This window comes from Orcinus orca, chromosome 10 (genome assembly GCF_937001465.1).
Source record: "Orcinus orca chromosome 10, mOrcOrc1.1, whole genome shotgun sequence".
NCBI classification, from domain to species: Eukaryota; Metazoa; Chordata; class Mammalia; order Artiodactyla; family Delphinidae; genus Orcinus; species Orcinus orca.
The window spans coordinates 27,161,646-27,183,249 of NC_064568.1; the positions used below are offsets into that span (position 1 = coordinate 27,161,646).

General features: G+C 41.0%; 1 protein-coding gene across 30 annotated transcripts in view; it reads left to right on the forward strand.

Moving 5' to 3' along the window:
* CADPS (calcium dependent secretion activator) overlaps positions 1 to 21,604 on the forward strand; it is a 783,217-nt gene that overhangs the window by 691,564 nt on the left and 70,049 nt on the right. For 21 of the 30 annotated variants that reach the window (XM_049715275.1, XM_049715265.1, XM_049715256.1 and 18 more), the window contains 3 exons: positions 5,966 to 6,112; positions 9,452 to 9,607; positions 13,595 to 13,742. In XM_049715275.1, the coding sequence (XP_049571232.1) occupies positions 5,966 to 6,112; positions 9,452 to 9,607; positions 13,595 to 13,742 (451 nt within the window). The remainder of the gene's footprint in view (positions 1 to 5,965; positions 6,113 to 9,451; positions 9,608 to 13,594; positions 13,743 to 21,604) is intronic. The other 9 variants (XM_049715267.1, XM_049715269.1, XM_004267978.4 and 6 more) reach the window with 2 other exon arrangements.

Genomic DNA, 21,604 nt, shown 5'->3' on the forward strand with positions numbered 1-21,604 from the left:
TAAAGTGTGAACTCTCGGATCAGTAATTTAAAGATCGGGAAATTAGCAAAGGGTTGATCATTCGTGACTAACAACCTGAGAATATTTTATAGGGCTGTGTTTTGTTTCTTAAGTAGATTTTGGCTGTCCAAAACGGTGCTGTAGGCTCGTGAATATGACTGTGGTTTGTTTAATTCATACTAAATAGTACATGCTTTTCAGAGCAGGTGGAGGTCTTGGAAAATGACAACTAAAACATAAGCTAAATTAAAATTGTTTGAAATCACCTACATTTTATTAGCTGATTTCAAAACAGAATGTGGATGGCATGGGACAGAGTTGCAGAATGGCCAGCACAAAATGAAGGGTATGAAAAAATTGGGAACACACTTATGTGATAGGAAGGAATAAATCTCTCTACTTCTTACTATGCCGAGAAAGTATGAGCTTCTATCTGACCACTAGATAGAGGGTTGATAAAGAAGCAGAGGTTCTTTTTTTTTTTCCAAGTAAAGAATGATCTTTTGGGGATATTTTTTCACCAAGTTCACTCAAAAATAAGAAGCTGACTTAGATAAATAGATTGTTTGCTCAGTCTTCTCTAATTTTGACACATGATCCCACAGTGTACACACACACACACGCACACACACACACGTGCCCCCAACAGCCCTTCTCTCCAACAATTCTTATACTTGAATAGTTCTGTTCTTCTACTTTTCAAAAGTCATGATTATAGGTACCTGATTATAGGTAAAATGACTGAGAAATGCATTGCAAAGCTTACTTCAAGAAAAACTAGTACAGTTGACCCTTGAACAACACTGGTTTGAATGGCACAGGCCCACTTATACGTGGATTTTTTTCAGTAGTAAATAATGACGGTCCTACATGGTCAGAGATTGGTTGAATCCACAGATACAGAACTGAAGATAAGGAAGACCCACAGATACAAGGGATAATATAAAGTTATATGTGAATTTTTAACTGTGCAGGGGTCAGTGCCCCTAAGCCCCGTGTTGTTCAAGAGTTAACAAAATATTTCAAATGTTAAGGGAAAACAGAACTCTGACAAGGAAATGCTACCAATATAGCGAAGTAGCTAAAAGCAGATTTTAAATATTCTTTATTGTTCAGATTTTCTTATTTCAAAATATGGTCCTATGAAAGAAACTAGAGATGTCATCATCATTTCGGTTTGATACAACTGAAGTTATTTGATAGAAAGGGTAAAATGTGAGTGTTTATTGCTTATTTCTCTAGAAGGGTGGCCTTCCATCTCTGAGGAGAGAAAAGGGAAGCTGCATCTCTGTTTCCATTAAGCCAGATCATGATGGTCATGATTTGAATCTCTAGGCATTGGTGGAAAATGTCATCCCATAGCTTCTAACCACAGCTGAAGATAGTCAGCCTCTCGAGGGCAAGCTCAGGCTGGACCCCATGGCCTTCTCCGGGGGTCCATGAGGACACGTCATAGCGCCACCACCCACAGCTGGGCAAGTTGTTCGGAACCCTCCCAGCAGCCCTGAATATGAGCTTTTGATCCTACCTAAGAGACGGACCACACTTCTGCCAGCTCTTTAGAGTTGGTTTGTTGCTCATCTAGTCATCCTGACCTTCTATGTGGAAGAAAACTTAGCGTCTAATCCAAAGCTTGCCAAGTCTAGAAACCCCTCTGCAGTACTCTTTCCTTGACAGGTTGTCTCTTAGTCTCTACTTAAACACTTCCAGGCACAAGGAATCCACGCTTCACTGTTGCCCATTTCAGGTCAGGATGATTCTGAATTAGAGAACTAAAAACACTGCTTCTTGATATATGCACACTGAAAACCTTGGGTTTCTCATTTCTCAAAGTGCACTTTCTCTCTCTCTGCCTGAGACAGACATGTGAAAAGTATTTTTGAAACAACGTCTTTTCCCAGATTGTCAAAGTTGTCAATATCTTAATGATAATAAAATGTGAGACCAGGGAAACCTTAGCAATACAGTGGGTGGCCTGGTATGAAATAGACAAGTATTAGACAAGGAGTCAGAATTCTTAACTCTGCCAGTAATTTGCTGAGTGACCTTGGGCAAGTCACCTTCCTGAGCCTCAGTATCCTCCTTTGTAAAACAGGAACTTTGAATACCCAAGACTTTCCAATACGAACATCCTAGGAAATGTGATTTTCTGTATTCACTTCCTATATGCATTTAATCAACACTGCCTCCCTAACACCTAGAGCAAGGCCTGGGACGGGTGTTCAGTAAATATTTATTGATTAGCTGACATTTATTAAGAAACCCATACAGGTTGAAAATTTTAAGAGTACCACAGGAAAACTATGGGGAGGAGGAAGCAAAAGATACAATCCCCTGATCGGGGATTTCAATCTGGTTGGGTCTGTGCAACATGCACACAAGAAAAATGACTTCAAATATTTCCCAGTGTACAAAGAACATAAGGAAGAGTTATGAGAGCATAAGTAGAAGGGAATGAACCTCCACTGAGGAGTCATAAAGGAAGTAGCCTGGAGAGTATTTCAGAAGGGGTAGGGATGTTGGGAGAGAACATGAGCAAAAGTAAAATTGGGGGGAAAGTAGGGTAGGCAGTAGAAACAGTGAATGTTTGGTTTGGGCCAGCATGGATTATAAAGGAGACAAGCTATAAGGTTGGAGAGAGAGTTGGGAGGTTCTAAAATCCCGTGAAGTTTAGAACTTTGTTCACTAGGTCACGCATTCTGAACGGGAGACTTACAGCTCCCAAAGATGGTGGAAATTGGTTCTTGAGCGGGGAGGGGGGGGCAGCGGAGGAGGGTGTGCAACAAAAAAAATCTTCCTCTTGTTGTGTATATGTATAAAGCACAGGTCTATATACAGTACATAAGCAGATATGCAGTATATTGGTGGTATTAAAGTTTCATGGGGAAGGCAGTTGGGGGATCTGGTGGTGGTAGGAAATAAAAGCTTGAGAAACACCCCTCTAAACTCTAGAAAGATATCAAAGAGTGCCCCATGCCCCTAAGTAGGGATTAGACCTAAGAGTAAGCCAGGAAAGAGGTTTTAGTGTTCAGAGCACCAAGAGAAGACAAGATGTACCACATATATTCATGCAACAAAAGGCTCATAAAGTGGGAGGCATTCTGTGTCTTAAATCTAGCCCCATCCATAAATCCGAAGCAGAAGACTTTGAGAAAAGACCCAACCATATCCTCTCTGCACAGAGACCCAGCCTTAGTAGAATTAATCCTGGAAGGAATGACTCTGACATCCATAGAAAGGATGAGACATGCACACATTTGTACCTTTCATCCGTGTGAGAGAGAGAGCAGATGAGAATTTTTTAATCCAGTGCTCCAGGAATGGATCCTTTGATATGAATGGGAGCTACCCTTTTTCAGCAGTCCCCAGAATGAATGAGTCTAATTTTTAACATGTATCCATTGTTAGGATTGCAATTTACACTTCTTACGTTATCTGGAGATATCCACTTATGATTTTCACAGCTACGCATGCTGGACTTGTTTTTAGGTAGTTGTTAAAGGACCCTCTAAAGTAATAATTTGTTATTATCCATCAGCAGCTTCAGGAGTGCTACAGGAAAATTCCCCCTTTTTACATATAATGCTTGGAATTGTCTCTCTGGTTATTAATATGTTATTAATAGCCAAATAATTTATTAGTAACATTAGTAATACACTATATTATTTTGCTAGGAGCAGAAATATCAAGCATGTTTCTTCAGCCTTTTAAAAGTAGATCATGATGCTATGTCACAGGAAGGAAATGTTTCTATGAGTGCAGTGCAGCCGTCCAGCCAAAATGTCATATTTTACAAATACAGTATGTTTTGATTAATATAAGTACTTTTTTAAAGTTTTGATGTTTAAAACGAAGCTCATTCCTAATTTGGGTGCCCACCAACCGCTAAAATGTTTAAAGTTGCTTTTGCATACATTTGTATGTTATTCATTCCTAGCTACTTTTAATTCACTCAGAATTGACGTTTTAACTTTCCAGGCTGCCATCTCGAAAGATCTCCTAATTCCTTGATCAATATTCAGTGTGTGTATCATTTAATGATCACATTTGCTTATATAGGCTTACACATGTCTCAGTGGAAATCGCCAACGGTTTTGTTCCATAGCAGTGTTTAAGACTGAGAACCACCAGGGACTGAATTCAAAGGCAGATTCCCCAGTTAAACAGAGAAACATGGAAGGAAAAGTTCCATTTTCCCTTCCACTTAATAGTCAGCTTTAGCTAATCTTCTCTTGAGTGTTCCCACGAGAGCGCCCTTTCCTCCCAAGTAGGGAAGTGTAATTGACTTTCCCCAACTGTGAAGTGTAAAGGATGAACCTGTGAGACACCTGTTTCCCTTAAGGAAGAGAATGCCAGGTTGGCAATTTTGCATTCTAGGTTTTTCCATCCACCAGCCGGGGCTATATTCCCATCATGAAAGGGTAGCTCATTTCTAGAGAGAGACAGGTGTCCAGACTATTTCTAGAGTCCAAATTTCGGATGTATCAGGAGACTTGCCCCCCTGAGCAAGCCCAGAGGCAGCTCCAGCCTTTGCAAGAGCTGTGTTAGTCAAATACAGCTTGCCCGGGGCAGAGCTGCTTTGGCAAAACTTGCTCTTCTGCAAGATCCAAAAAGAAAACCTCTACTTCTTTGCCAAAATGCTGTCAACTCCACTTAAACAGGAAGGCTCCTCTCAGATGCAGAGTTAGGCTGGGCTCCACTGTGCCAGTGACTTTGGCTGGATGGAACACCCTTGAAATGCCACTACAGAATCACGAGGTGCCAGCTGGTTGAGCAGTATATGACACAGTCCCTCCAGAGAGATGTGGTTGATGCTCTCTGAGGTTTTTGTTTTGCTTTATTTTCTCTCTTTACCCATAAAGCCATCCATCTCTCTTTCATCACATCAGTTGATCGATCTTTGTTCAAAAAACAAAACCTGATACGAGGTCACAATCTTTAACCGTTTATAATTTTTAACTTACATTTTAACTTTTTACAGAAAATACAAAACTTGATTAATATTCACAAGCTGAACACATCCATGTAACAATCCCACAGATCAGGAAACAGAACATCACCATCACCCCCCAGAAGCCCTTGTCACCCTTTCTCACAGTCTCTGTCTCACTTTCAAGGGTAATTACTTGTAACAGAAGACCTCATTTTAAATCCACTGTGGTCAAAGAATTCACTATATGAGCTGAAGTTGGGATTCTTTTCTTTTCCTTTTTTTGAGTGTAAACCTTTCTCCACTTTAATTGGACTTAGTTCGGGAGGGGATGTTTCCATTTTCCTTCTTTAATCTATAAAATTATGCAAAGCTATTCATTCTTTTTGATACAATTCCTTCATCTTCGCCATCAACTCTGATGCTCCATTGCACGTACACCTGTCTTCAGAAGTAGCGGTTGGAAAGAATTCCATTTCTGTCCATTACCATTATGTATACGTTCAATTGGGTAAATTTCCTGCTACACCTCGTATCTACTCTCTGACTTAAGAAATGTGCTTCCATCAAAACTAATTTGTAAATAAAAGAAAAAATCAAAGTGTTCCACCCTTTCTATCAGTCCCAGCTACTTCACTGCAGCCCTAGCCACGGCAACGCCAAGAATTCCATGAACTTCAAGTTCTTTGTATGAGACAAGGTCTAGACCCTTGTGGCAATGGATTTGGAAACTGAAGGCCCCTCACAAAGGCATTGAAATAACATGATCATTGTATACAGGCGTCCATGAGTGTCCACGCTTTTCAGTCGCTCTGTGGTTAATTTTTTTTCCATTAACTTTTGTCATTTCTCTCTGAACCCTGAGCCACACCACAGCTCCCCATCCGTAAGCTGCTTTCTGAAACGTGTCGCTTAAGTTTTCGTTGTCGTCTTGCTGTGGACTTAGCCAATTTATTTACAACTGTTGTGTGCTTCTGCCACATCTGCATTGTCACTGTGATGGTATCTTTTTCTTTCTGTCTGTTTCTTCCACAGGAGTTTAACCAGTAATCTACCCAATGTGAACCTACCCAATGTGAACCTTCCCAAAGTACCAAATCTACCAGTTAACATCCCTCTAGGCATCCCACAAATGCCTACTTTTTCGGCACCGTCATGGATGGCTGCTATATATGATGCTGAGTGTGTATTCAGTTCACATTAGATCTAATTTAAATTGAAGTGATCTTGGCATGGATATGTATTGTTTATTTCTCTACATCCTATATAACGGAGATGGAGATGGATAATTAGACATCTTTTGCTGATCATACAGAGACAGTATTGTTTATTTCTGGCATGCAGCGTGTTTGTAAGACGTTTGCTATAGATACAGCACTAACAAATTGTCTTACGCCCACTGAACGTTTGAGGACTATGTTTCACTTCCTGAATTCCTTTGCCAAAGGCTTCTTCCCATATATATATTTTATTTTATTTTTAATGCAGGTGACATGACTTTAGGAGTCAGTCATCCAAAAATAGTCCAGGAAACCTCTTTGCTGGGCCAGCCGGTCATTTCTGGCTTGATCCAAATCAAAGAGGAAAGCACACCTACCTAGAAGCTGGTTTGGGCTTTTTTTTTCTTAATAAAAAATTCCTATAGACTGTTTAAACCATGTTTCTAGTGTCAGCAAATGGCAGGATATGGTAACAGTATGTTCAGGGCTAAATGAAAATTTCTGAATGGATCAAGCCTTGGTAACATAAATGTTATGTAAAGGTACATTCCAAGGTCATAATACAATTTGGAGCATTGAGATCTAGGTAGCAAGAAGATGTCTGAATTTGCGAATGCGCTGCAGTTAAATTTGGCAGTAGCCGTATCATCTGTGGTCTCAGTGTAGGGCCACTCTCTACACTCATCCATACAAATGCCAGCGATGCCTGGGGTTTGTTTTCCTTGGAGGTCAGGTCACCCCTTAAAGCCAGCAGTTTGGAGGGTGGAGGTTGAGAAGCCATTTCTTCTAGCTTAGGAAATGAATCCTCTCTCCTTCTTTCCTTCTCAAGTAGAAGATCCAGCACCCCGAAATCCTACCTCAGGGAAATTAAATTAGAACCACATGCATGATTTAATATGTGAAAGAAGGTTTAGCAATTCTATACCCTCCTTTGATCCTTTTCTTAGACCACAGCTAATTATAGGCCAGATAAGCTTTTTCTTGAAAGAATAAATTGGCACATTTTCAAAGGGAAGTGTTATTATCAAAGGAATAAAAAATGATCTGAAACTGGCAGTGATGTTTTGAAATCTCAAAATCACATTTGTCAAGATGGCCCTCCACGTTTTTATTTCTGCAGTAACCCAGGTAGAGAACAGAACTTGAAAATGACTGCTCTACTTGGCTTCTCCACAGCTACCTAATATTTTTCAAAACCCGTATTTGCTCACAAGTTCACAATGAAATCGTCTGGTCGGTCTGATTTTCTTTTAAAGACAAATAAAAACCTCCAAAATTTGTATCTGGAAAAAAAAACCCTTCAAAAACAAGCCCATAAATCATATTCATGCTAAGATGACTGTATGAAAAGTTAGATTAGGTAGTATCTGTTAAAAATTAACAAATTAATATCCAGAAGCTTCTCTTACCTCCTTCCGTGCATGCTCTGTGACATTGTTTCTGAAAAGATATGAATCAAGACATTGTAAGAAAGCAGATAATGGTCTCCATTCAATTAATTAAGACATGAGTGGGAACACATTTTGGTAACTGCTCAACAATCAAAATAATCTTGGTGCTATTGCCTTAACATTAACAGTTTATCTTAAAAATAAAAAGAAAATATTCTTTTCCTCATGTCAAAACTTAATAATAAGCTCTTCAAAGAAAAAGAAAAAAAAAACCCTAGAAGAATTTTTTGAAACTCCGAAACCAGATGGGTGTCAAAATGTTGTTGTAATAAATACCAATTATTGCATTCATATGTACTTAATGATTTAAAACATACAACCATGCAGTTCCAAAACGGGGTTTCGACTAGGCAAAGTTGGGGTTTCTTTTCCCAGGCATAGGATGGGATGGGGGGAAGGCTGAACTTTTACGGAGAAACAGTGCATTCCCCCACTTTTGAACAGTGCCTACGACCGTATCTGAAAAGAAGGCGTAGATTCTCAATCACCCACCAGGAAATGCCTGATTCTATATCTTTTCATATTTTCAGTTTTCTCCTCTGCCACCTTTCATTTTAAGGACGTGTTTCCATGTTACCTGCTCCTTCGTGTCAGATACATCTACGTACTGACCTCAGACTGGTCTGTCCTTGAAAGCGTTACCCTGTTGGTCCAGGCCGTGGGCTCCCTCCCGGCATGTTGGGAGTCTTCTCCTACCCCCATCCCCCCGCAGTAGCTGTGTATGCCTTTATGCACTAGCTATATTTCTCTCTCTGAAGCATTAATTCAATGCAGCTGGCATCTGTCACAATAGAAACACCCACTCTCATCTGTTTCTATAGACGATGTCGGAACAAGTGGTAATGCATGGTATGTTGGACGTTTTATAAATTGCCGTGTTAGCATTAGTGGTATGCGAGGAAGGGGGTGGGAGGTGGCCACCCCACAGAGCTGCCGATGGGATTCTTACAAAAGAGAAAGCCAGCCAGGGAAGGGCAAGAGGGTGAGAGGTGGAGCATCTCCTGTACGTGGGCTTTCCGTCGATGCCCCGGGTAAAAGTTTCTTAGACATCATTGTACAGAAAGGAATCAAGACCAATTTCTCCATCTGTACAGAGGACTGGGTAAGATGGTGCAACGGTACAAGAGCTCAGGTCTTGAGCCCTAAAGCTTTGCAAATATCCCTTGTCCACTCACGTCCCCCCACAACCCACCTTGTCCTGGGGCTGCCTATGCAACGGGCTGGTCTGTGCAAATTGGACTGATAACCAAACTGAACGAGAATCTTGGATTCAAGGTATCCAGGTGGACTCGGCTTGACGTGAGTCACCCCAATTTCCTTCCAGCCCTTCAAGAGAGAAAGCGGGTCCTCGCTCACCACTTTGTTAGCACTGTCCTTTTACAAATGAAAGTCTCGTGCAGTATCCAGGAGGTCTCCGCTCCGGAGGGCAGCCGGGGAAATGCATGAAACCCTGAATTCTAATAACTGCATGTTGCCATGTAGTTATTATCTGTTGAGACCTACTTCTCCCTCTGGTTCGTGGCCTTCATCTGAATCATCACATGTGTTAATGTGGTTATTAAAAGAAGGCTGATTTTTACCATACCTTCTTCTAGTTATGGGGCAGCACCTTCCTCAGACTTCTCACTGGTCTGGAATAATTGGCCGAACAAAGCCCACGAAGTCACGTATGGTAAAACTCAAAATCTGCCGGTGGAGATCGCCCCCACCTCCACCGCCAACATGCGTCGTTTTGTATGTTGAAGCCACTGTTTGCCTTAAGCCTTCTAGCCCCCAACTGTTCTTGTGTCAGCTTTTGCAGAACCCTAGGCCAGTGGGTGACTCTTGTTTTCAAATTTTTATCCTGCCAGTAACGGATCAGGCACTTCCGAAGATCTGTTCTGGAAACTTGATGCCCTTCAGACCTTCATTCGGGACTTGCACTGGCCTGAAGAAGAGTTTGGAAAGCACCTGGAACAACGGCTAAAGCTGATGGCAAGTGACATGATTGAATCTTGTGTCAAAAGGTGAGCATAGGTGGCCGGACAGGTTTCTGCACCCCTTCCCCACTGGGCACTGACTTGGGGAAAGGTGAGGGCTCCCACTCTTACAACTGGCCGTAATTTGGAGTGTTTTGGAGAAGGTGGTTGTTTGTCAAATTCAGCTGGAGTGGTAGCCACCTCACTGTAGCTTCTATTCACCTTCCCCACGTCTGTCCCAGACCCGGCAAAAGATGGCACAGAATATGGCTGCCAGTTTTTTCATTTAGCTCCATGAGGAAAGTGTCCTTCTTGTCTCTGTATCCCCAATACCCGTAAGTGTCTGGCACAAAATATTTAGTTAATGCATATTTGTTAAATATCTGAGTGTATGCATGGGTGGATAGCTGGCTGGAAGAAAGAGAAGCACCTACAGTTCTAGAGCCAGCGTATTCAGTACAGGTAGCAGGCATCTCTTGACTTTCCAGCAATGTGGGCAGGACCTCCACGACATCATTCACTCTGTATATATGAACTGAGCATGTACCATTTGCCAACCATGAGTTGTCTTGCCTAAAATCTAACTAGATAGCAACAAAGGGGCATGACACATTAAATGTGCATTTTGATTTCCTACACATGGCCTGGGTTGTCACCGTGGCATATAGGATTGAGGTGGGAATGCTGCATCTGACCTTTCTAAGTAGACTTTCCTGAGAAAGAAGAAGAAAATGAGGACAGTACACATCCACTCAACAAAAATTGTTGGGGCTTCTCCTGTATGCCAGGTGCAGTGCTAAGTTCTTGGCACACCAGGAAGGATGGAAGGTCGCATCCCTTCCCTCATGGAGTATCTATTTCTGAATATCAGAGGCAGAAATGAAATCCGTCTGATTTGACATCATTATCATCACCCTGTCTATCCCCAGACACACATCCAAGTTCCCTTTCCAGTTCATAACGGTTCCATTATTTTTCCTCATTCAAAAGCACCCAGAATCCCCCAAGCAGCACAGACGACTCTGGGTCTCCAGATGTTGTATAGTTTAGTTGATGGATCAGTTGTGTGTGATGGGGGCTGGGTTTGGCTGAGAGTGAACTGAGTTCATTATTTTGTATCTTGGAAGAAGAAAAGAGAAGTAATAGCATCAAAACTGGAAACCAAAAGGGCAAAAGCCCTGCACAGCCCCAGGTAGGGGAGCATCTCGGCAGGAACTCGTAAAGGAGCCACATGCTGTGGGGAATCTGGGCAGGTGTCCGATGGCAGTTCTGGAAGCTTAAAATCCTGGTGATTCAGACGTTGTGTTTTGCTCCTTTCTTCCCAGTTTTAGAAGCAAAGGCAGGCCTATTTCTCAAACCAAAGGTCAAAATCTCTCCTTAGGGTTTTGAATTCCACCATTTCCTACCTGGTCTGTATCAGTTTTAGGAAAAGTAAGCCTTGCCCTGTGGCCAAACCATCCCACCAAACACTTCTTGCAGGGCAGTTTCCCTGTGGTGAAAAGTTCTCCCTTCATCTGTACTAGCGGCTACAACGCAGTAGAAAGAACCCTTACTAGCTTCTGATCTGTGTACGCAATCGTACAGAAAGACATGTATGCCCTTCTCTGAAAAGCCAGGCTTCTGAGTAGGGAGGAAGAAATAAGGAGATGCTGGGAGGAAAAGGGAAGACATAGGGATGTGAAAGGTCGATAGTGACTCTGTTTTCTCCCTTACCACGTGCCTTGGTGTGCAGGGGCTTAGCTCCCTGACCAGGGATCGAACCCACCGTGCCCTCGGCAGTGAGAGCTCGGAGTCCTAACCATTGGACCACCAGGGAATTCCCCTGACCACATGTCTTTATGGACCAGCCGCCTCCAGGAGTGTGAGCTACTGAAAGGCACGGAGTGTATCTTGTTCATTTTGAACTCCTCTCCCTCCCCGGGGCCCCGCCTCATGCCTGGCACATAGTGGCTGTTAAGTAACCTTTTGTGAACAGAAGTTGGTCAGCGGCACGTGTACACCTGGCACTGGACACATAAATACCCCCATGTCCCTTTCAGTGGAGGCCCCAGACAAAAGCAGATCAGGGCAAACATAGGGGCACATGTCATCCCCAGACCTCCAGATTCAGAAGGTAAAATATGAAGAAGTCCTTGGAGGTTGTAAGACATAGAATCTACATTAGTAGAGCCTGGAACATTTGCTTTCCTCTTCGGGACAGAATAAAAGGACCTTGTTCTAGAAGGGCGAGGACATTATTGCATAGATGTAAATATGCAATGCCCAAAAGTCAGTCAGGCACTCGTTTCCAAGTTTCTCAGCAATTGGAATCATTCATTTGATGGACTCGATGGTGCCGCTTCTCTAGTCTGTGTCAGGTCCTGCGCTCCACACAACATAAGGCACCCTGACTGCCCTCAGAGAGTCAGTGGATTAAGCGACCTCTCCATTCTTGGCTTTTCCTTCCCATGGAGGCCTATCAGTCATATTAATTTTGCATTCAGCTTCCTCTTTTCACAGCCGCTATGAACAGCTCTCCTGTGAAAACAGAAGACGATTGCTTCATTGTAAGGGAGTGATTTAGCATTTCCATTTCTCAGATTGGGCCGGAACTGGCACACAAACCTCAGAAGATCAGCACAGGGACCTGTCCAAGTCAGGCCCCATCAGGCCCCCTTTTCACAAAACCAGAAAGTGATGTATTTTCAACGTAGCTTAAAATGATCATCATGATTAGAAAGCTTCTTCAGTGCACCGAGTCTTTGGAAGCCAAGATCATTTATCTTTAACATGATCATATAATATATAGGAGTGTTTTAAGAGGCTTTTTTTTTTTTTTAAGTTTTTTTTTTTAAGAACTGGGCTTCCAACCTTAGAAATTATACTTGGCTTCCCTGCCTGCACCCAGGGTGTGTTAGCAAGCTGGCATCCTTTCCTGAGCTAACTAGCTGTGTGGTCCTCCCTATGCACTGTTAGAAAACTGCTACAAATACCTCTTAAAGCAGTGCTTTCCTGGTGGCTGCATGATCTCCAGAACCTGACTGTGAACAATGCTGAAAAGGTGCACTGGTCGAAAGGAGCTTTAATAAAACCACTTACTAACCAGGTGCTTTTCTTTAAAGACATGTCATGATGTGACCCACTTCTCTGAAACCTTTTAAAATCTAACTGGTCCCCTTTACAATGCTGATATCAAGGATTAAATCTTACCCCTGTATTACCAGCTGTCCATGTCGGACTAGGGTTTTCCTGTGTGCAGTTAGCACATTGATGGGAGCATAATTTGGCCTGTGTCAAAATTATGTCACCTTACGTTTCCACCGTTGTACGATTCTTGAAGTGGTAAGTATATTATCTTTTTACTTATAAAAATAACATATTCTTATTACAAAATAATACATTGACATTGCAAAAACACAGAAACAAACATAGTGGAAGCCCCCTGGGACCACTCCTCCTAATTTCACTCTCCTCCCCAAAGGGAGCTATCTTATTTTTGTAGTCTTTAAAGCAATGTAATAAGCTTGTTGGATTTTTTTTTTTTTTTACGTCACTCTCTTTCAAAACCAGAAAGGAAAAAAAAAACCAAACAAAACAATAAGTGTAATTTAAGATATTTCCCCCCATGAAGTTTTTGAAGTTTAGAAGCTGTTTTTGGGGGAGGGGTTTTGCTGTTTTTTAATGAAGTGATTCAAGGTAGTCGGTTGCCAATATGAGAGAACTTATATATGCTATAATGCTATAATTGGGTTTTTGTTCATTCATTCATTCTCGTGCAATTAGGGTTCTCCATAGCATGTCAACTATAGACAGAAATACGCCAAGCTACAGGTGTTCCATGAACTGCGGAGAAAGGAAGGGTTTTACATGGCTGTCTCTGTGAATAGGCCTTCCTTAGCTGGGAAAGTCATTTTCAAAAGAACACATGTGAAGTCATTGTCGATTGAAACTGATTACAGCCTTCAATTTTCTTTTTCACTGACCTCTCGGAAAATGTCTCCTCCACCTGCTGCCATCTGGATGCTGAATTGGTCTTTTCCTACTTTGTTTTAATAGAACCAGGATTGCATTTGAAGTTAAGCTGCAAAAAACCAGTCGATCAACAGATTTTCGAGTCCCACAGTCAATATGCACCATGTTTAATGTTATGGTTGATGCCAAAGCTCAATCAACAAAACTTTGCAGCATGGAAATGGGCCAAGAGGTAAAAAAAAAAAAAAAATTACGGATTTTCCACCCCTCCATTGATCATGTAGAAGAAAACTTCACAAATTCCTTCCATCTACACTAGTCTGCTAGTTTCAGAAATATACTCTAACATTTGTGGATTAAGCCACAGATGAATGTTTGGTATCTATTTGTTAAGTAAATTTCTAAGGCATGTGCTGATGACTATGCCAGTCACTTGGAAGTGATTCTTGGCTGGGGTTGGGGTGACCGTAAAGTTCCCTTAAGTCAGATGAAGTTTGATGACCTTATTTATTAGGCTGGCATCTCCAACAGATCTGCTGGCCAGAATGCAAGTCATTTTCACACTGGAAGTGCATTTTATCACTTTGAACATCTGGACAGCAGGAGAGAGCTCTTCCTAGTATCATGCAACTTCCAGGATGTATAATGTTAGATCACCCTGCTACTCAGTCCCCAGCCAGCAGGCTTTGAATTTCCAAGAAATCACAGGCTTTCCATTTTCCTTAGATTGAGTTGATTGTGAATCTTCCCTGACCAAAAGTTTAGTCCTTTGCTAAGTTTCCAATTCCAAAGTGGTATTTAAAATGTAAAGGAGAAAGAAACAGCAACTTGGGCTTGATTAAAGACTATCATGATCATTTTTCTCCGATGGCCTTAAGCCAGCTAGATATTCATATACCAATTTAGAATTAATTCAGAAACATTTCTGGCAACTCTCATGTTGTTGCCAATTGGCATAAATTGCTCCTAAATCAGATCTTACGATACCAGCCTTATATGCTCAGAATTTTTACTAAATTATATTTGCTCCTTATTCGTTATTTATTTTCTCTCTCAGCACCTTCCATTTTTAAATGTGGGTTGGTGGTATTCTCTTCCTGGCAAGGTCATCTCTAACCTTCTTTCCCCTCCAAATCAGCTTCCTCAACCATCCCTGTTAGCTGCTGCCCCTGATGGATTTTCTCTTTGGGTACCTTGCCCCAGGGGCTGTGTTCTAAGCCCTGGGGTCAAATGCAAGGTGCCAGTGGTTCTCTTTCCTGGCTCCATTTGCTGCATGAGAATGATCTAGAGTAGTAGTTCTCAAATTTCAGGGTCTATCAGACTTATCCAGAGAGCTTCTTAAAACCCAGATTGTTGGGTCCCACCCCGCGAGTTTCTGATAGGTCTGGGGTGTGGTCCAAGAATTTGCATTTCTGACAAATTCCCCAATGATGCTGGTGCTCCTGGCTGGTCTGGAGACCACATTTTGAGAACCACTGGCCTGGAGCCCCAGTATCCAAAAAGAGTTAAGGAGAAGAGGTGAGGTACAAAGGACAGCCTCCTGAGGAAGGCTTGGGTTGGGTGTCTAGACCCTGGGTCTCTTGCCCTGGCTGTGCTGCAGACTGGACCTGATCAAGTCACTCGACCTCTTCAAACCTCAGTTTCCTCATCTGTAAAATGATGGCACTATTCTAGTTTCACTCAGGCTGTTTTTAGCTATAGACTCAATTCTTCAAACCTTACCAAGAAGGCCAGCATATGAAATGAATAAAATTAGAGCTGTTCTGAAATGGGGGGCAGGAATTCAAGGAAGAGGGGGCCCAGAGCCCAAGCTACCATATTCCTCTTCACACTGCCCCCCAGGCACCCCCCCCCACTTCTCTGGGGGACTCGGAACAATCTCATAGGCTTCACAGAGCCCACTGTAAAAACCCTGTTTTTAGTGATCTCTGAAGTTCATTAAAATCCCTTTGAATTCAAACTTTTCAGGGTCCCATCCCTTTAAAATTGTTTTCCCTTTGAGCTTCCTTTTTAAACACTGAGATATAATTCACATACCATAAAATTCACCGTTTTAAACAGTATGATTCAGTCATTTTTAGTGTGTTCACAGAGTTGTGCAACCGTCACCACAGTCGGTTGTAGGACGTTTTCATCACCCTGAAAAGAAACTCAGACCCATTAATAATAATTCCCCAACCCTCCCTCCCTAGCCCTAGGTAACCACCACTCTCCTAGCTGTCTCTAAGGATTTGCCTATGCTAAGCATTTCATATCAGTGGAATCTCATGTGTAGCCTTTGGTGTCTGGTTTCCTTCACATGGCATAATGTTTTCAAGAGTCATCCGTGTTGTTGCATGTATTAGTACTTCCTTTTTTAGCTAACTGGTATTCTATTACATGGATAGACTACATTTTGTTTATCACTTCATCAGTTGATGGACATGTGAGTTTCTTCTACTTTTTAGCTGCCTTGAACATTCCTGTACAAGTGTTCATGTGGACCTAGGAGTGCAATTGGATATATACCCTAAGAGTGAAATTATCGGGTCATACGGTAACTCCGTGTTCAACTTTTGAGGAACAGCCAAATTTTTTGCAAAGTGGCTGCACCATTCTACGTTCCCGTCAGCAATGTGTGAGAAATCCTATTTCTCCACAACTTAGCCAAAGCTTCTTCTTATCTATCTTTTTTGGTATCACCATCCTAGTGTGTGTAAAATGGTATCTCATTATGGTTTTGATTTGCAGTGATATTGGCCATCTTTTCATGGGTTTATTGACCACTTGTATGTCTTTGAACAAATGTCTATTCATTCAAATCTTTTGCTCATTTTTAAGATTGGATTGTTCTTTGTTGTTTAGTTATAAGGGTTCTTTATATATTTTGGATACTAGACCATTATCATATGTATGATTTGCACCTATCTTCTTGCCTTCTGTGGGTTGGTTTTTGTTTTTCACCTTCTTGGTAGTATTCTTTAAAGCATAAAAGTTTTTTTAAGTTTTATGGAGTCCAATTTATCTGTTTCTCCTCACAGCTGCTTGACATGTCCATTTTCACCGAGTTTCACAAGGATGACACCATTCAGGGTAGGGAAGCGTTGTGACACAGGGATTGGCCTCCTTTCCCCCTTGGCGACTTTTACAGTCCCTCTTCAGATTGACTCAATGGTGGCCGCAATTATAGAACTCCTACATGCCTGGACAGATGGCTCAACAGTCTCTTCAAACAAGCTTAGTCACTCTGATCTTTTCTCTTTGAACTGGAGTTTGGGGAGAGTAATAGGAGTTGGGTGGAGGAGTGGAGGGGGGGGTTGTCAGAAACCCTACTGAAAATCTGATGAAGTGTATGAGGCCATTTCCCAGAAAAAAAAAAAAAAAAAAAATATATATATATATATATATATATATATACTTTCATACAGTTTCACTATACAATCTCTTATCAGGCCAAACTATAGACCGTGGTTGGAGGTATATACTAAGAAATAACAAGTTGATTTTGTCACAGTGGACCCTGTCTCTCATCTTTACCACTGATTACTTCTGTGGTAGAGTAGAATGCCCTTGGCTTACCCTTGAAGTCTTGGTTTTCTAGACTAACTTGTCCAGTGGCTTAATAACTACATCACGTGGACTCTACCCCTTAGCTACCAAACTATGTGACCTCGAGCAAGTCACTTACCCTCATAACCTTGCTGTCATTTGTCAAATGAGAGATAATAGCATGTAACACACACCCTTTGAGAGGCATGCAGCTTGTCAAAATTGGGGATAAAGCTTCCTAATTTCTGGATGTAAGATTAGAAAGTTGTCTTGGATATTCCCAAATAGTAACATTTTTGAGGCTAAACTACTTCTTTCTGGACATTGTTCTATGTGATATAATAGAAAAGACTTCATGTATTTACCCCTAAATGATTCAAGGTGTTTTGTTGGGCTTTTTTGTTTTTTTTTAATGAAAACAATAACTGAGACTCATAAATGTTTCCCAGTTTCCCAGAACTAGTGCATAGACGTCCAGGCTAAATGATCTTTGTTAAGGGCCCATCCAATACTGTATTCTATCTAGTCTATGATTCTTATCCGAAGCCTGTCAGTTTCCCAAGCCATGCTAGAGAGAGCTGCTATGCCATTTCTCCTTAATGTAACTGAATCAGAGACACCTAAGTGACCAGCTTGTGAGAAATGAGGCCTTTTCTGACCTTAGAATACCAAGTGACTGAACAGTGAGAATGAAGCCAGACATCGTTGTCTGTAAATATATACTTCCTTGAAGGACCTTGCTCTGTGGCTGTGACCTTGACTAGAACTTTATCGGGAAGTCTCATGCAAATGGTCTCTCAATTTTTCTCCCTTTGTAGAATGGAGATATTCATCTCCAAAGTAAAACTGAATTGTTAAAGTGAGATTGGCCAAGGGTGGCTGGAAGCATCATGATATTGGGAGAAATCCAGTGTTTTTATGTAGTTTTCATTTTGTGAATATTGGGTAGTAAACTCATATTACAGATCTAGGTACTAATACCTGCTTCCACCTGGATTCCAACTCCCTTCAGGTATTTTGGACTAGATACCGACCAGGTGATACAATATTCTCCAATTTTAAGATCACTTCCTGAATTTCATCACTGGGATAAAGTCTCATGTAAAGGCAGCTGTTGAAACATTTGTTAACCATACTTTTCCATCTTAAATATTTATTTTTTCATTAAAATTTGTGAAGCACCAATAGAGAGGAAATTGTGTATTAAATAGTTTCTCACTTGGTCTAGTGTGTTTTCATCTCACTTCCAAGGTCAGATGGTCTTAACAGAAAGACAACATACACACAGTCTGTTCCATGACAAGGCAAAATGTGCAGCACAGGAAGTCAAGTGGAATAATTTTCACGAAGTGATTGTGAATTTGCTGCAACTTAGCTCATCAGAAGCAAAAGTAAACTCTCCAAACTTTCCACACCATTGAAGATTAGTAGTTCCCTTGCCATCGTCATCGTCATGATCTAGTGCCCCAGAATATAACTTTAGGAATATTGTTGTTATTATTAGGGTCAAGTCAATCTAAGAAGGCCAACAGAGAAGACTGGAAATTGCAAAAACAGGAAGGATCCCTTTTTGTACCCATATTAGGATGCAGATAGAACTGGATAGTTCAACTGACTGCAAAAAATTTTGTGACAAGATAGTTTAGTTAGGGGGATGGTAATTAAAAGATGCCCCAGTAGTATTTGTATCCCTTCATGGAGCTTCACATCTGCATGGAGCAATGTATCTCCCAAGAAAGAGCAGAGTGAAGGCAAAGTACTTACTGTTTCTCCAGAAAAGCAAGTCAATCAAATAAGTCTCCGGAGAATCTGGTAAAAGGAATTCATGTATTTTGTAATTACTTGAATAGGAATGGGGACTGCTTTGATACGTACCCCTTTGCCACGTGATAAGCAGGGTAGATATTCCCCTGCCCTACTATATATCCCAAAGTAGGTTCTATTTAATTCAAATTATAGTTTACATACGATCAAGTGTATATATTTTACATGAGTTTAGAGAAATGTATACACACATGTAACCACCATGCTAATCAATTAGTAATTGTAGGAGTAATTCAGCCAGATAGCACTTCTGAGTCTCTAAACCATGTTTCCATGCGTGGTTTCATGACTTTGTTAGGTGAATATGATTTCTACACTCACAACAGGGATAATTCTAGCCCCATTGAGGAGATAAGGAAATAGACCAATAGAGATGAACATGCTCAAGTTTCCTCTAGAAGTAACAGACAGAATAGTCCTAGCAAACACTTTGTTTTCATAAGTAGAAATTAAGAAAAGTGGAGAGGAGTGGAGGTCATAATATTCACCTGGAGAGAAAGGGAGAGACAGTGGGACTACCTGGAGAGTAGTGGGGACCATATTTGGCATGGGAATATTGAAGATAGGAAGAGGTTCCCATAAACCACCACGTCTCCCTATCCTTTAGTTTGGATTCCTTAGAGAATGAAAAGGTTTGAGGTTCCCCCACTTCTGCAGAGAAGGCCTTTTTGTCTTTGGAGAAAGAATGACATTGTTAACTCTTCAGAACAAGAGCCTCAGTCTTTCTTGGTGCAGAATGATTGCTCTTGGCTTTGCCATTTCAGCCAAGTGTTTCGAGAGATTGTTTCTTTTCTCAATGATGTTCTTTGCTTGGTTAGAAGCTCCTCCTTTCATATTTCATATTATTTTGCCTGCAACGAGCTTTCCGGAGTTAGTTAATCCTTGTAGTTAATTTAATATAGGTGGATCATTTCTAGCAATTGCAAAGAAAATCTAGCGGCGTGAGGCAGTCTCATGAGAAGGGAAAGTAAGCATGTGATTCTGGATCTTATCTCAAGACCTAAAAATGAATTTGGAGCCCCATCAATACTCCTGAAATTCTTTTGCTCTGACATCTTTCTTTGTGTTTCTAGCACAGAATTCTGCAGATAGTTTTTGCATTTACTTTGAGGTTTATCGCTCTGACTGGTAAATCCTTTCACAAAGCTAGCAGTAGAACCAACATGGGTCCTGATTTATCAGGACTACACAACATGGGCCATTCACTTTATTATTTTCCTCTAATCAACTAAAAGGAAAAACTAAAATGAGATGACTCATCTCTCCCTACCCTTATCTTCTCCATTATGACCTTGAACAAATAATAATATTTGAATTGCAGTTATAGTTGACAAAATGTTTTCACATGTAGACAGACCCTCAATTCCATCTTCAAAATAGATTTATGAGTCTGAGAGCAGGACTGGCAGGAAAGGACTTAGCCCTGGTTTTTTAAAATAATAATAATAATAACAATAGTATAATGATAATAATAATAATTGAACAGACCTGCTAAATATCTTCATACAGAGTTTGCCTCATTCCCTTTCCAAAATCAGTAATTTGTACTGGCTTCGCCCCTTCTCACTGGTCCGGGGTAGTAGCAGTATTACCTGTCTTTTGTTTTTTGTTTTTACAGATGAGGAAACTGAGCTGTATTTTCTTAGACATCATGACTTCCCAACTTTGCACTGGAACTTTACCTAGGTCTTCCAGTTATAATCAAAATTCACCTATGACTTTAAGTGAATTAACCTAATTCACATCCCTTTGGTCACTTTCAATAATTCTGACTGCCAGTTATCAGAATATCAAACCACATTACTATGGCTTATTATTTCTGTATGTTTTCATAACTTTTTGGATGGTTTGTTTAATTTTTATTTTTCTCATGTGTCCTTTTGTCCTAATTTTTATTTGCACTGTTCCTTTTTCTTTTCTATTCCTAATTAATCATCCTTCTGAAAGTTTGCTAAAGAGTGGGTAAGTGCATTTTCCTTTCCAAATATCAATGTTTGCCTTGTTATTTTTTATCAAGGAAATATGGAATAATTCAAATGGATAGTAAAATGAGCTAATAAATATCAAGGAGCTGGCACACAGCATCTCTTGTTGAAATCGCTTTTCCTTTTTTCCTGGCATTTATAGCAGATTTTTGTTGGTGTGGGGTTGGCTTTTGCATTACTATTTAAGTTTAAGTGACAGCGGCAGTTCGAGAAATTGAAAAACTTAGCAGCCGTCTGAGGAGAGGCTCTAAACCTGGGTCTGCTTCTCCACAAATGAAGAAACTAAGTAGCTGCCACAAGGGTTCATAAAGAGACTCTTTGCCCTCACACTGAGTCAACACTTGGAGGTAGAACCCGGGAGCTCTGAGGCAGTAACCCAAAGGACCTGATGGTTTGAGAACAGTTTTTGCAAAATCAGTCAGTGTCTTGGTCAAATTCCCTTTGGAATCTGTGGCTCCGTAAGTCACATCACCCAGCAGTTTTCCAAAGATAATTTTCAGCCTCTCTATTAAATCGTTGTGGTATCTTGCTTTGTAAGACCCAGATCAGCACACTGCCAGACCAGCCCTTAAGCCATCCATGCATGCTGTTTGTAAATGTGTGTGTGTGTCTACACGTATCAAAGCCAGCAAAAGCTTTGGGTGAGGAACAATGCGCCTGTTAATTGTTTTGAGAGCTTCTGATCTTTCTCCATCAAAGACCTGGAGTCAGAATCTTACAGCTGCTTCTGGGACTGTGGAAATAGACTGGGTCCCAT